General features: G+C 31.2%; 1 protein-coding gene across 3 annotated transcripts in view; it reads right to left on the bottom strand.

Moving 5' to 3' along the window:
- Positions 1-13,634, bottom strand: part of Cpr (Cytochrome P450 reductase) — a 36,239-nt gene continuing 22,605 nt past the window's right edge. For all 3 annotated transcript variants that reach the window (XM_076508487.1, XM_076508488.1, XM_076508489.1), the window contains 9 exons: positions 12,959-13,083; positions 11,827-12,015; positions 9,781-9,894; positions 8,633-8,751; positions 7,672-7,853; positions 5,332-5,481; positions 3,682-3,946; positions 2,756-2,987; positions 1-2,081 (listed from right to left, as the gene is read on the bottom strand). In XM_076508487.1, coding sequence (XP_076364602.1) covers positions 1,937-2,081; positions 2,756-2,987; positions 3,682-3,946; positions 5,332-5,481; positions 7,672-7,853; positions 8,633-8,751; positions 9,781-9,894; positions 11,827-12,015; positions 12,959-13,083 — 1,521 coding nt within the window. In that variant the 3' untranslated portion in view covers positions 1-1,936. The remainder of the gene's footprint in view (positions 2,082-2,755; positions 2,988-3,681; positions 3,947-5,331; positions 5,482-7,671; positions 7,854-8,632; positions 8,752-9,780; positions 9,895-11,826; positions 12,016-12,958; positions 13,084-13,634) is intronic.

The following is a 13,634-nucleotide window of genomic DNA, read 5'->3' on the forward strand; positions in this document are numbered from 1 at the left end:
TAGAATATAGACAAAATTAATATTTTATTATACAGTTGTCTTAAATTATAAGTTTATTTTAAGGAAATAACATCAAAATTAGGGCTAACTTTTCAGAAGTTTATTAATACCAATGGTTGATAGCCTTAACCTCTTAAAAAATAATTTTCAGTTAAGCAAGGCACTTGATTTACACTTTGAATTTACATACTTAACTTACAGAAATGTTTTTTTTCTCAGCATAAGTTCTGCTGTACATAATTAGCCTACCATGCAGACAAACATCCTGTAAACAGTATTAATTTTTCTTGTCTGATCTTTGAAGCCCAACATAAGACCACTTTATAGAAATTAAAACCGAATGTTCTAGCTACCCTGAAAAAAAAAATGGATCACCCAACACACTATGAAAACAAACTCTTTACCCTGATTGTAGAATCAGCTATTTGTTTACTGCTAATACTTCCACTACATAGTCAGAATTATGAAGATTGCTAAAAAGAAATTTAACTCGTTATAACCAGTTTTTACTCTGTGCCATTTTCACAAAAAGAATTTTTGTTTCAAATTCCCAAATGTATTGTTTGTGAAAAAAAATTGTAGATTAAACAAAATTTTTAAACATTAAAAACAATTATTCTAAAATTGAAATTAGTACACCAATTTTGAAGTAACTTTGATAACAAAGTAACGCATGAAATCACACTTGAAATAAATGTCTTAATATTTTGTAGAAAAACATTACATTGGAAAGCAAGTAAATTCCACACTTACACAGAAAATTAATCAAATCATTAAAACAATTTTCATTAGTCACAGCCAACTAGTTTTGATAACAGTTACCATAATCAGAGCTATCTTATTGCTGAAACTAGTTGATAATCTTGTATTGATTTTGTATCTTCATTGTGCAAAATTCTTTTAACAATTAATACAGTAGAACAAAATAAAAATGCCCAAGAAGAAATTATGTTTAAACAATATTTTGTGGTAGTTCATAATAATGGTTGTAAGCTCTTCAAAACATCTGGCTGGATGAAACTGGTTACAGTGCCCAAAATTTTAAACTTCATTAATGTAGAGAATATCTTCTAATCATCAAAAAGAATACTATTTATTAAAGTACCTATCTAAAATTACTATTTATTAAAGTACCTATCTAAAATCTCATAAACATACTATTTGGTCCCACAAAGATATTTTTCTTTCTCCTTTAAAGAAATTAACTTGATACCAAAGAGGTTTAACTTGCTTGTAGCACCATCCTCAATGGAACAAGGCTTAAAAATCTAATTTTTAAAAACAGATTTTTATGGATAAAAAAAAAGTTTAACAACATTTCAACAGTGATCCTACTACAACTTATCCCAAATAATTACCTCAGCATTGTCATGTAAATTTAATTGTTTTTTGTTTGGACAAGGTAAATAAATGGCAAGTCCAATGAGATAATAGAAGCAGGTGCATAAAAAACATGCATAAGCTATTTGTGATTTATAAAAATAAAAAGTGAGAAAAATTGTCTCGCTAAAACAATAAATACAAATAACTTCTACCTCAGTTTCTGATAGGTAATTGGATCAAGTATTACAAGACAAGGAAAAACCATCTCTTTAGTAGGACTAACTACAACAAATTATTAAAAAATTACAGACATTTACTTTCACATCACAACCTGTATTTTTACAGTTATTTTTATCAGCCTGTTAAGAATGAGTGAAATCACAAAATTAAATTGTTTTTGTGTGTACACCTTTAAGTTCCACATAATGAGAAGAATAGCAATTATCTCCAAAAGTTAGTATGTTAATTTGATGTGCTTTAGATTTCCTAGGTTGTGCAGATTCAGCACTAACTTTATAAATAGTACAGCTGAAGGATTATATGGAGTATTCGTTAACAGGACAAATGTTTTGCTTTTTTTTAAAAAAAAAAAAGATGCTCGTTCCACAACAACTCAGCTCCATACATCAGCAGAATAACGACGCTGGGACTCCATTCGTTTCAAATAGTCTTCTGCTTCTTGTCTGGATTTTCCACCTTTTTCCTGAATCACTTCCAATATTATATTGTGCACGTCTCTTGCCATATTACGAGCATCTCTATGAAAAATAAAAATGATGCATCTTATAACCAAATTATGTTTTTTTGTTGTTTTTTTTAAATAGAAACCAGCAAAAAACATTTGATTAAAACTGTTTTTTTTTTGGTACAGTATTTTATGCCTTGCAAAACATTACATTGTTGAAGACACACCCTAATTTTGAATGACGATTTTATGAAAAAATATTTTGACTATGCAGCCAACAGAGCTTTATGTAACTTACTGAGTAAATACAGTCAAATATGTTATATTATTCATGCTATATCAACAATATTAGTTAAAATGAATGTTTTGTGCTATTGAAAATACTCATAATTGGAAAGTAACAAGATTATGGTCTGTATGAAATGCTGTTTTGAGTAGACCCTGAGCTAATCTCTTGCCTTAACCCATAACTTGTCTTATGTGGATTTTTCAAAAAAGTTTTAAAAGAAAAAAATGCATCTTACTAAGCACAAAATACAGTAAATAATATTCAAAAATAATCATCTTGTATTCATCACTTCTACCAACAAAGCTTAAAAAACTCTGAAAATTACTGAAGATTCAAATGAGTACCCTTTACCAATCAAACAAATAAGAAAATTGCCAATTAAACAGATTGCTCTTCAAAACACCCTAGGTATGTATTCGAAGCAAAGAAATGGTTACTGTCTTAGAAACAGTACTTACCCACACACATAGATGTGCCCGTTCTTTTCTCCAATCACATCCCACACTTCTTCTTTGTTCTGTCTTAACAAATGGGTAACATATACTTTCTGCAGCTGGTCTCGAGAGAATGCCAGATAGCGTTTTGTTAACGTTCCATTCTCCACATATTCCTCAAGCTCTTCTTCATACATGAAGTCCTCTGCTCTTTTCCTGCACCCAAAGTAGAGGATCGTCTCTCCAACAGGCTTAGCTAAATGTTTCAAAACAAACATTAAAAGTTCACAATGACATCTCTCAAAAAAGTAACTTTTAACTGGCTTTCTAACATGAAGTTTTTCTGTACATAAAAACAATGCTCATTTCTAGCTCAAATTGTGAAATATGAGGACTATGTAATTACAGAAAAATGTTCCCTTTTCATACAGCTTGAAAATTACACAAACCACAAAAACAGCAATTTATTTGTTTGAAAACTCAACTACGTTCTAGATTTATACAAATCAGAAGTCAAGTTCAATGAATATGTTCACATTCTGAATCCCCATCCCAAGACCTTTCTCAGATTAACTGATTGTAAAGCTGTGATCAAAAGCATTATTAAGAGACTACTAGAACTTTCCACGTGTCAACTGTGTACTTTCATAGTAAACTCATATTCAATTATGCCTTTTTGTTTTGTTCAGTAAACTAATTATTCCCTAAACCTGAGAACATTCTTTTTATTTATTAAATGTCATATAATAATCCTCTGTAATGAACAGTTTTATCTTAAGAGTTCATAATAAAATTTTTTTTCTTCCTCAAAATTACTTCAAAGAATGCAATAAAGTTAAATGAAAAAAAATTATATAGTTCAGATGAAGTTTGTTAAAAATTAGTTATAGGGGGGAAAAAGCCTAAAACTCTTACTCATAAAAAAAAAAAAGACAAAAAACATAGCCAACCTTCCTTCTTCTGACAATGTCTCTCCTGAATAAAACCACGGAAAGGAGCCAGACCTGTACCTGGACCAATCATTATCACTGGCGTTTGAGGCTTACTTGGAAGATGAAACTGGGATCGTCGAACATACATTGGTACAGTTGGACAATTTCCGTTGTCCACAGTCTTAGTTTTCAACCAACTGGTTGCAACCCCACGATTTATTCTCCCAGTAGGCGTGTCATATTCTACTAACACTGCCGTGAGGTGGATGGAGTCTGGGTACATCTAAACAAAAACCTTTAGTTAAATAAAAGGTACAAAGAACCAATCAGAAATGAGTATAATGTTTAAGGCTTGTACAGATTGGGTTTGTTTTCACAACTTGAAAAAATCTACAATTTACAATACAAGTAGTTAGAGTATGCAGTGTTGCTGGAAAATGATTACAGAAAGTTGATATTTCTTTGTTTAATTAATCTAATTTGTTTATATTTTTATCTTAAGATTAATTTTATTATTGAGCTGATGTGGAAAACAGCTGGGAAAGACAGAATAAGACTTATTTATTTAAAAGTTGTAACTTCTGTTGGTGAACAGTCAATAAATGTACAGAAAACAAAGTTAGTCTTATCATATTTTACAATTTCTCACATTTTAAAATATAACTATTAAGATATTGAAACATAAAATAACACTACTTTTCAATCTCTTTGGTTCTGATATTCACACAAAGTTATGCAAGAACCACCTGCTCTAGTGGTCCCTGATTATGAACCCATTCACATTGGTAACCAATCAAATAATCCAATCCTGCTATCATTCTTGGCTCCAAAGAATAAAATAAGAATTTTCTTTTTAAGCCACAGGACATGAAAAGTGGAACACACTCCAGCATATTGACCATGAGACCACATCAGGACTTTTTAACCAGTAATGACTTTTTCCCAGCTTTTAGAGACATCCATTTCAAGTTTGTTGTTTTTGTTTTCTTCTTGCAATGACTGAACTAGTGGATTAACATCAAAGCTTTAATTATACACTAATTTATTTTTTCATTGGCAAGGGTTACAAGTCTGTAAACTTTGAAGTACTGCAAAGCCAAACTTGGTTTTAGAAAAGAATCAGTAGACAACATTCTCTTAATTTATTTCTAAAGAGAATCTAAATTAAATAATTAGTTCAAAACAAACGTTCACATACTAATCTATATACAGAATGTGGGTGGATGAATTGCACTATCATAAAATGATAGTTTTTATACAAGTTGCTGAAGAATCAAATAAAAACAATGATATTATCAAAGGGTAGACATTCCTTTTTTTTATTATTATTATTATTACTGAGGTTGATGCTCTATGTACGCATCTTTTGGCTCTAACTGGAGCCAATACAGTCCACATTACTTCTGACACACAAGTACACCACATCCAGAGAATAGTGAAAGGAAGGTTGAATATGTTAGGTTTATTTATGTCACTTTGTGTTAAGCAGACTTAAAATATCTGTAGAACATATCACAAGTTTGCCCAGATCTAGATTCAAATCTTAAGGCTGAGTGGGATAAAAACAAGTGTAGTAGTGGTTGAGAAACCCTTTATATATACAAATTAGGTAAGTATGTAATGCACACTAAATTACAAAGCTATAAAGAATCAGGAAAGCTTAGTTACCTTTGGTGAGGAGGAAATAGAATAGTAGCGAGCCTGAAGTTTAGGAAGCAACTCCAACAAGTGATCAAGTGGTGGTTTTGCTGTTGGAAAGTCCTCCAAAATGTGGATGATACTACGACAGTTGAGGACTACCCATTCCAGGTACAAATTCTGATAATAAATAATATACTTCAATACACACAAATATATAGGAAATGAAAATAGGTAAATTTAATTATTTGGCTCTATCTCTCTCTCTCCCTCTCCAATTCACAAGTAAAAAACATGAATCTATAAATTACTTTTTTGTGCTTAAAAATTAGTGTGTTTAACCCAATAAAAGTACTTTATACTATTGGCTAATGAATGTTTGGAAACAGAAGCCATACAAAAAGAGTCTAAGGCTCACAAAATATTTGTTGAAATAAAGCATAAAGAAACAAACAAGGTTTGTAATAAAAAACAGTGTTACTTTTGAAGATTTGCTGAAGAATGGTGTATACAAGATATGGTGTTCCTGAAAAGGAACATTTATAAAATAACCTGAAAATCTGTAATAAGCAAAAAAATTTAGTTACAAATTTGCTGTAGGGAGAAGCAGCAATTGTAATAAAACCCACTTTCACCTCTATTTTATTGTACCACCACCCATATACTCTAGCTTAAACAAAATACAGCTAGTTTTTTAAAGGTGATTTTATATTATAACCAATACAGCACTAACTGTAAATTTGTGTAGTGAAAAAAATGAAGTGTACCATATCAGTTCTTAGTTTATTACCAACACTGAGATAAGCTATTATAATTAAAAAAACATTTAAATAAATAACTTTTAATGTAAAATAAGGTTTATCTTACCAAGTTACCCAAACATCACTAAGCATGGTAGTACCCAGTGTATATAGATGGGCCAAGAAAAATAAAGGCTGCCACATTCAATCTGTTACTCTATGATACTTACAAACAATTGCTACAGTTGAGTTCCAACCTTATTTGAGCAGCTAACTGTTGTTATCATCACTGAATGTTTCAAAGCATCTGAGACTAGCAATATCAATGAAAAGTGTTGTTAAGATGGTGAACTGGGAGCTAGCTAAAGGAACAAAGTGTTTAATCTTTTTTCTTCTCCCACAAAAAAAAAATAAATAAAAAAAAAAATAAGTTTTTGCAATAGCTTTAGTGTGACAAAAAAGAATTTTAAAAGCACCTAGGAACAAGGTAACACTATGCACACTGTTGCTTATTATTATTTCACAAAATCTAGTGTTCGTTTAAAAAAAAATTGAGTACAGGGTGAAATTGGTATTACCACTCACTATATAACTGGTATCTTTCGAGTTAAACCCTGTATTACATAACAAGGAGTTTTACCACCTAACAGTGGTTAATAACCACAAGTCTGTAAAGTTGACTTGATACATACTGGCCACTTCTGAAGTGATTTTTGTGTATTCATCTCAACCTTCTGTACTTTACCATCTCTCCAATCATTCTGAATTTTTGCAAAATGTTTTTTTTTTAATATTACTTGATTTCACGTTATTTTTGTTTCATCTATAGTCTAGCATTATGCAAATAGAATTCCTGAAATAGTTTACACAGAAGCTCATTTGTTGCAAAGATAGAATACGTTAAGACAATCTGTACAAAATATAACTTCATTGTTTCATTTTAAGACTAAAAAGTGCTCAGAATTTTCAGATAGCAATTACTTTAATTAAAACATATACCATAAAATTTATAACATGAACAGAACAACAATCTATTGCTTAAAGTATATTTGAATTAATTTTGTCTTAAGTTCACCCTCTATTTGTTAAAGTTGTCATTAGAGCAAGGCTTAACAAAATAAATCTTTCTTTTAGTATCAGAAAGTAAGTTTGCTTCACAGTAAAGCCACATTAGGCTATATGCTGTGTCCACTACAGAGAATCAAAGTCACAATTTTATCATTTTAAGTCCACAGATTTACCACTGTCCCACCAGGGGACAAAATTATAGCAGATTTTGAAAGGCAAGCTTTTAGAAATTAGTGGTACAAATAAAAAGTGCAGTATTAAAAATTAACACACCAAGAGTGATTTGTTTTTAAGTTACAAGTAACATTAAATAAAAGCAAGTATTTAATTACAATATAACATTTCTTACTACATAAGAACCAAGCATAACAACACATCAACCACACTATCTGTTACATACTATATCAATATGGCTTTTCATTTCAGATCACAACTATTCAAGTCTACTAAATAAAATAGACGTAGCTGTGAATGTAATTGAGAAGTTATTTATAATAGCAAATTAGTTGATAACTTATACAAATTGAACTATAAGTAACTACAGAGCTAACAATATCCTTACTTTTCCCTCTTCTGAAGAAGAGCCCATTAGTTTTAGCTTTTGCTTTTCTTCCTCGTCTGTTGTGTATTCTGCAATTTCCTTTAACACGTGAGTACGAGGTGGACTGGTGATGTCGATATAATGCAGTAGAGCTGTACGATAGCTACAGGGACAAGGGAAAGGATACTTTTTGCTGCTATCCTCTAGCAATAGAAAACAAAATAAATTATCCCAAAGACTCTGCAAATTCTCTTTGTTTATCACCACTGACTAAAAGTTGAATTAAACCCAAGATGAGTTCTCTGAACTTATATAAATATTTAAGGAAAGCAACAAACAGTTTCAAAACAAAGTAAAACATGGAAATGGCAATATCTGAAGCATCAACAACTTCACTGGAACAAGAAATATTTCCTTCTAATGGAAAACAATGTACATAATTAATGTTTCAAATATAATTGTTCTTTTCATCCATTAGTAGCTAACTGACAAATAACAAACAACATTCAAATAACACCAATGTATTATATTTTAAAATTATTAAAGAAACTCATTGAAGAAATCTATATGAAAAGAACAGAACTCAGGGTAAACAGCTTAGTGTTGTCGAGAGGGATAGCATTGCTGTCAAGTACTACTGGAGTAAATTAACATCATGAGATTATAAAAGTTCCAAAACAACCCAGAGGATCAAAAAATGATTGAAATGTTTGTTGTTGTTTTTGGTTTTTTTCTCTTTTAATCAGGACCTCTGAATGAGGGGGAAACCTCTAAGAGCACCCTTTGAGATTGCTTAAGTTACTGTATATGTTCCTCAAAGCTTATTTGAGATGCATACCTGTAGTATGTATTTTACTTAAATGAAGAATCTCAAAAGGTATAAAAGTTTAGGGAAGGAAAAAAAACCAAAAAACTACACAGTTCTGCCAATGATATTACTCAGGATCCACATTAAAAAAAAACGTCAGAACAAATAACTCACCATCAAGGTTTTTGAGGGAGATAACAGTGTCCAAATTGATGTTAAGCAACTTTCCTAACTGCTCCACAAGTTTAGGGTTATTTGTCGGATAAACAGCAACATGGTCCCCAGCTTCATACCTAGAAGAGTGAATAGAATCTCAGTGAATTACCTTCTGCACAAAACTGATTTACCTTCATTACTGAGTCGACAATCTACTTTTTCATGAAATGTATCAAACAGTCACGATTAACTTGTGTGAACATAATGCTACAGAAAGAGCACTAGAGATCATGCATATTCCATGCAAGATTTTAGATGCCCTTTGATATTTGTTAGGCTTAACAGAATGAAATGTGCATCATGAGAGAAAAATAAACAAAATTACCAAACATACAAATTTACTCTTTCACAGACAACATACAAATTTATATTGATTAAAGTACACTGAGTATTAACACAAATACAATACAATAAAGCCCAAAGCACTTTCAGAAGGTGGTCCTTTTTTACTTCTTCAGATGCAAACTAACTAAATAGTTCCTAAAAAACATCTTTGTGTACATGCTGATTACTTATGCAGAACCAGAGATGCCAACTATTTCAAATGACTGAGCATAATGATTGTAGACAGATCCCTTTCACAGTTTTAGATTTACCAGAAACAAGACAATCTGGCAAATGAGGCCTCTTTTTTTCCATCTTGTGAACGATGTTTCTATGCCGCTTAGAAAACGAGAAATACCCATCTACGCGAGCGCTGATTGGCTGACAAGCACTGATGACGTAACTATAAATTCCTCCACGTACCCAGTATGGAGAAGCACCGCACTCAAATTATTGGTAGCCGTCGGAGATAAATATTTTTTTTATTATTTCAAGCACAAACATGATTATCGCAAGTAGCCATTTGGATTATGTCTTATTTATTATCAAAATTTATTTGTATCTCACTAGAAATTTTCTTTTCACCCCTTTTAAGCCCTCAGGGAACAATTTATCACTTTATTGTATAGGCCTATACAATATATAATAATTTGGGAGTTGCAACAAGTTGTAATATCTGTCTGTATGATCGTATAGTCATAATGTATATACCAAAATCGTAATGGTTGACATCCCTGCAGAACTAAAGAAATTAATTGAGGAAAAGAAAACCAATAACTTACCTTATTTTTGAATTAGCTATGTTTAATTCAACATGCATACAAGATCTGGATCCTTTGTACAGTTCCCTGTTGATTTTCACTGGTGCCAGGTAAGGGTTCTTTGCATCATAAGGGCTAAAAAGAAAAGTTATGTTAATCCCTTAATTTTCTTAACAATAATCATAAAAACAAATAGTAGTCTTACAGCAAAAACAAGAAAAAACAACAAAACACTTTTCTGTTTACATAAATGGTTCATTATTCATGAAATATGCACGATATTCTTTTTACAAATTTATAATGGCAAATGATTTGCTTTATCCTAAACATTATGCACCCCTAGTAGAAGATTGCAGTCCAAACTCAATGGGTATTTTTTTTTTTTTTTAAACAGGGTGAAAGCAAAGGAAATTCCAGGGTGCATGCCACCAAATGGACCTACGAAAAGTCTGGAGACCCACATAATGCTAAAAAAAACAACTGGTTTTCAATTCCCATGGTGGGCATAATACAAACACTCCATTGTGAGACTTTGCACTTAAACATTATCCTTACATTTTCAGTTTGGGTAGCAAATATGCACGATCTATTTTAAAATGGCTTTGCAAAATATACTGCAATTCATTGTTATTCACTCCAAGAGTAATAAAAGCATGCAGAGAGCAGTATTGAACATTATACTGAGCCATTGTATTTGTTTTGTTTTTAAATTTCACACAGTTACATGAAGGTTATCTGCTCTAGCTGTCCCTACTTTAGCAATGTTAAGACTAACAGCAAGGCAGCTAGTGATCACCACCCACCACCAACTCATGGTTACTCTTTTACCAACAAAGAGTGGGACTGATCATCTCATTATAAATGTTTCCACAGCTGAAAAGGTAAGCATATTTGGTGTGATGGGAATTCAAACCCTCGAGCCTCAGATTACGAGTCGAGTGCCCTAACCACCTGGCTATGCGAGGCCAATCCTCTGAAACAGAAGAATGCAGGTACCATAAGCCAGCATATTCTTAGTACATACACACTTATTACAAGACAAGACTATTAATAGTCATCTTAACACTAGTGGCTTAAAGCAAGATATTCAATCTCATCTACTTAGCTGAGACAGTTAAATACTCTTCAATCATGAGCATTTATTCTTGAAGTCACGTCAGAGCAAGTGAGAATATTAATAAGAAAAATACTCCCCTTACCCTTCATCCAATTACTCGCATTTTTGGAGTTCATTTCGCATAGAAACTTGGAACAAGTGTGACACTGGAACTTCTAGATATTTCTCGCATGTCATTATTAAACCTATTGCAATATCCAATCCTGTGTAATCCACTAGATAATGTTTGCAATTCTAGCAATACCTTGATCCACACAATTATTCCCAATATAGTGACTTCCCTTTCATAAATCTAGTTAAACAGTAATGATTATATTAACTGTCTAGTGTTAATGTAACACAGATACATCTAAGAACATTTGGGTGAAAAAAAAAACGTTTGCTTTAGCTTAAATAGTAGTATCTCAAACACAACAAGACTGAGCAACTCCATATTACTGATGTTGCACCATTTTATTCATGTCCCCTGAAACTGAATTTGTATCCAATGTGGCTACTTATGTACTTAACAATCAGAGTTTCACTGAACAAAATCTGATGCAGTGAATTACAAGATAAGCTATAGTTATTTTTTTCTTCCACAATCATACTTTCATTAGACATGAAGATCAAAAAAGTAACCCATGAAGTTATTTTGATATGGAACATTGAGCCAATTGTAGAACCTCATTGATAGGGAAAATAATTTCAATTAATTTTATGTTAAAGAAATTTTAAAACTCTTAATATTAAGTAACAGCAAGGTTTAAAAAATAAAATAAGAAGGGTTAAAAAGTTAGTTCTTAGTAGCAGGTCTTAATAATGCACATACGTTATGGAAAAACGATGCAGAAATTGGAACACCGTCATAAAAATAAAATAAAATAACTTTTGTTTGTTATGTTTGTTTTTATTTTTCATAAGAGCAAACTGCATATGTTATAAATTTGAAACCTATCTATTTAACCTACGGCTTTTGAGTCTTGAAGGAATTCAGACGAGACACTTCTCCCGTAAAGATTTTATTTTCTGGAAGGTCAGTATGAACAATAAGCTGGTACTGGCGGACACTAATATCTTCACCGAATTTCTCAATGTTGAAGTGCTCGCAAACTGCTGCCCAAAATTTATCCTTCCATGTAATAAAATCCTCTTCAATGCTAATAATATAAAGAAAAAAATTGCCTTCAGTCTGAGCTACAATTTTTCAGTATTAAAATCTAAGAATACTGACAAGTTTATTGAAGAATATACCAGATGATAACTGAATTTCATTTAACTTTAAATATTAAGCACAAGATAATATAATTGTAATCACACAACCAAACCAACTGATGGTGTTATGTATTGCAAGCTTAAACTCAAAAGACAACCACAAAATAAAAGGTCATGTACAATTATAAATCTTAAACCTAACAATGAAAACTGTGTTAGTGTTTCATCTTTGATAAACATAACCAAAACTGATAGGTTTTTGACCAACTCCTTTCATATAAACACTAATTTAAAACATCCACACTGCACTAGAAATGTCATCCATAACATACACCTTATAGTTCACATAATTTCAAAATCAAGACTCCAATTCTGACCATTCAAATTAACTGATATTAGAAGAAACCAACTCAGCTGTGTGACAAGTCATCTGATGCACCAAATCTCAGGTTCAAAAATTATATATTTAGAAACTGAGCTGACACTTCAAAAATCATGTAGATAGCTTAAAACCTGTATATTTAGCTAAGTAATGAAACTTTTAAAATGTTTCATTTAATTTGATAAAGATACACCCATAATAAATAAATTTGTTACTAAAAAACACTTACTCTTTCCAATTCTCTAATTATCACACTCCAAGCTGACATCAAATCAAATGATCTTAGATACGAAACATGTTTAATTGACATTAACATTATAGTCATCTAGGCTAATGAAGGGATACTTTTATTCAGTTGCTTACAGTTAGACAGCAAAGATAAACTAAAAACATAGTTCCTAACTAGTAAAACAAATAGTGGATATTGTATTAATACTGGAACTTTTCACTAAACATCATGTTTTTAACTCATTATACACACTTTTTTGTAACTTATAGTGACTTACTTAGAATCATCATCACCCATTCCTAGTTCACAAATCCTAGTAGCTCCCATTTCTTCCAGCTTCTTGTCAACAAATATCCCCATGGCATTATAATGTTCATACGTTTTATTGCCAAGACCAAAAACCTCATGGGAAAAAAAAAGTAAAATTTAAAACTTAGATTAATTTTAAAATTAATTGGGCTAAATTTAAAAAAAAAAACACAAAAAACCTTTGTTTAAAATTAAATATGATTCTTCAGAAAAAAAAATTAAAGCTAACCCAAGATATGAATCTTCTACAACTGACAATTATTCTACATGGGAAGATATTTCTTACAACAAATTACAAAATGTGTCATGGTGGAATAACCAAGGCAGTGCCTATTTAGTAGTAATTGGTATTAATTAAATTTAATTTTGCAAAATATGCAAAAAGAAGAGAAGCATTATAATCTTCATTTTCACTTGAGTGATTTAAAAATACAGTAAAGCTAAGCCTAAAATGAAAAAGGTGTTGACAAAAACACCATCTAAAAAATTAAAATTAAGTAAAATCCAAACAATATGAACCCATTAATCAAATTGCTTTAGTTTTAAGTGGTCGAGCTTCTGATACTAGTGTTTACTTGCTACTTTCTAAATGTTTTTAAACTGTCTTAAAGTGGAACTATCTTCACAACATAAATTAATTTATT

Source organism: Tachypleus tridentatus, chromosome 6 (assembly GCF_004210375.1).
Source record: "Tachypleus tridentatus isolate NWPU-2018 chromosome 6, ASM421037v1, whole genome shotgun sequence".
Lineage (NCBI taxonomy): Eukaryota > Metazoa > Arthropoda > Merostomata > Xiphosura > Limulidae > Tachypleus > Tachypleus tridentatus.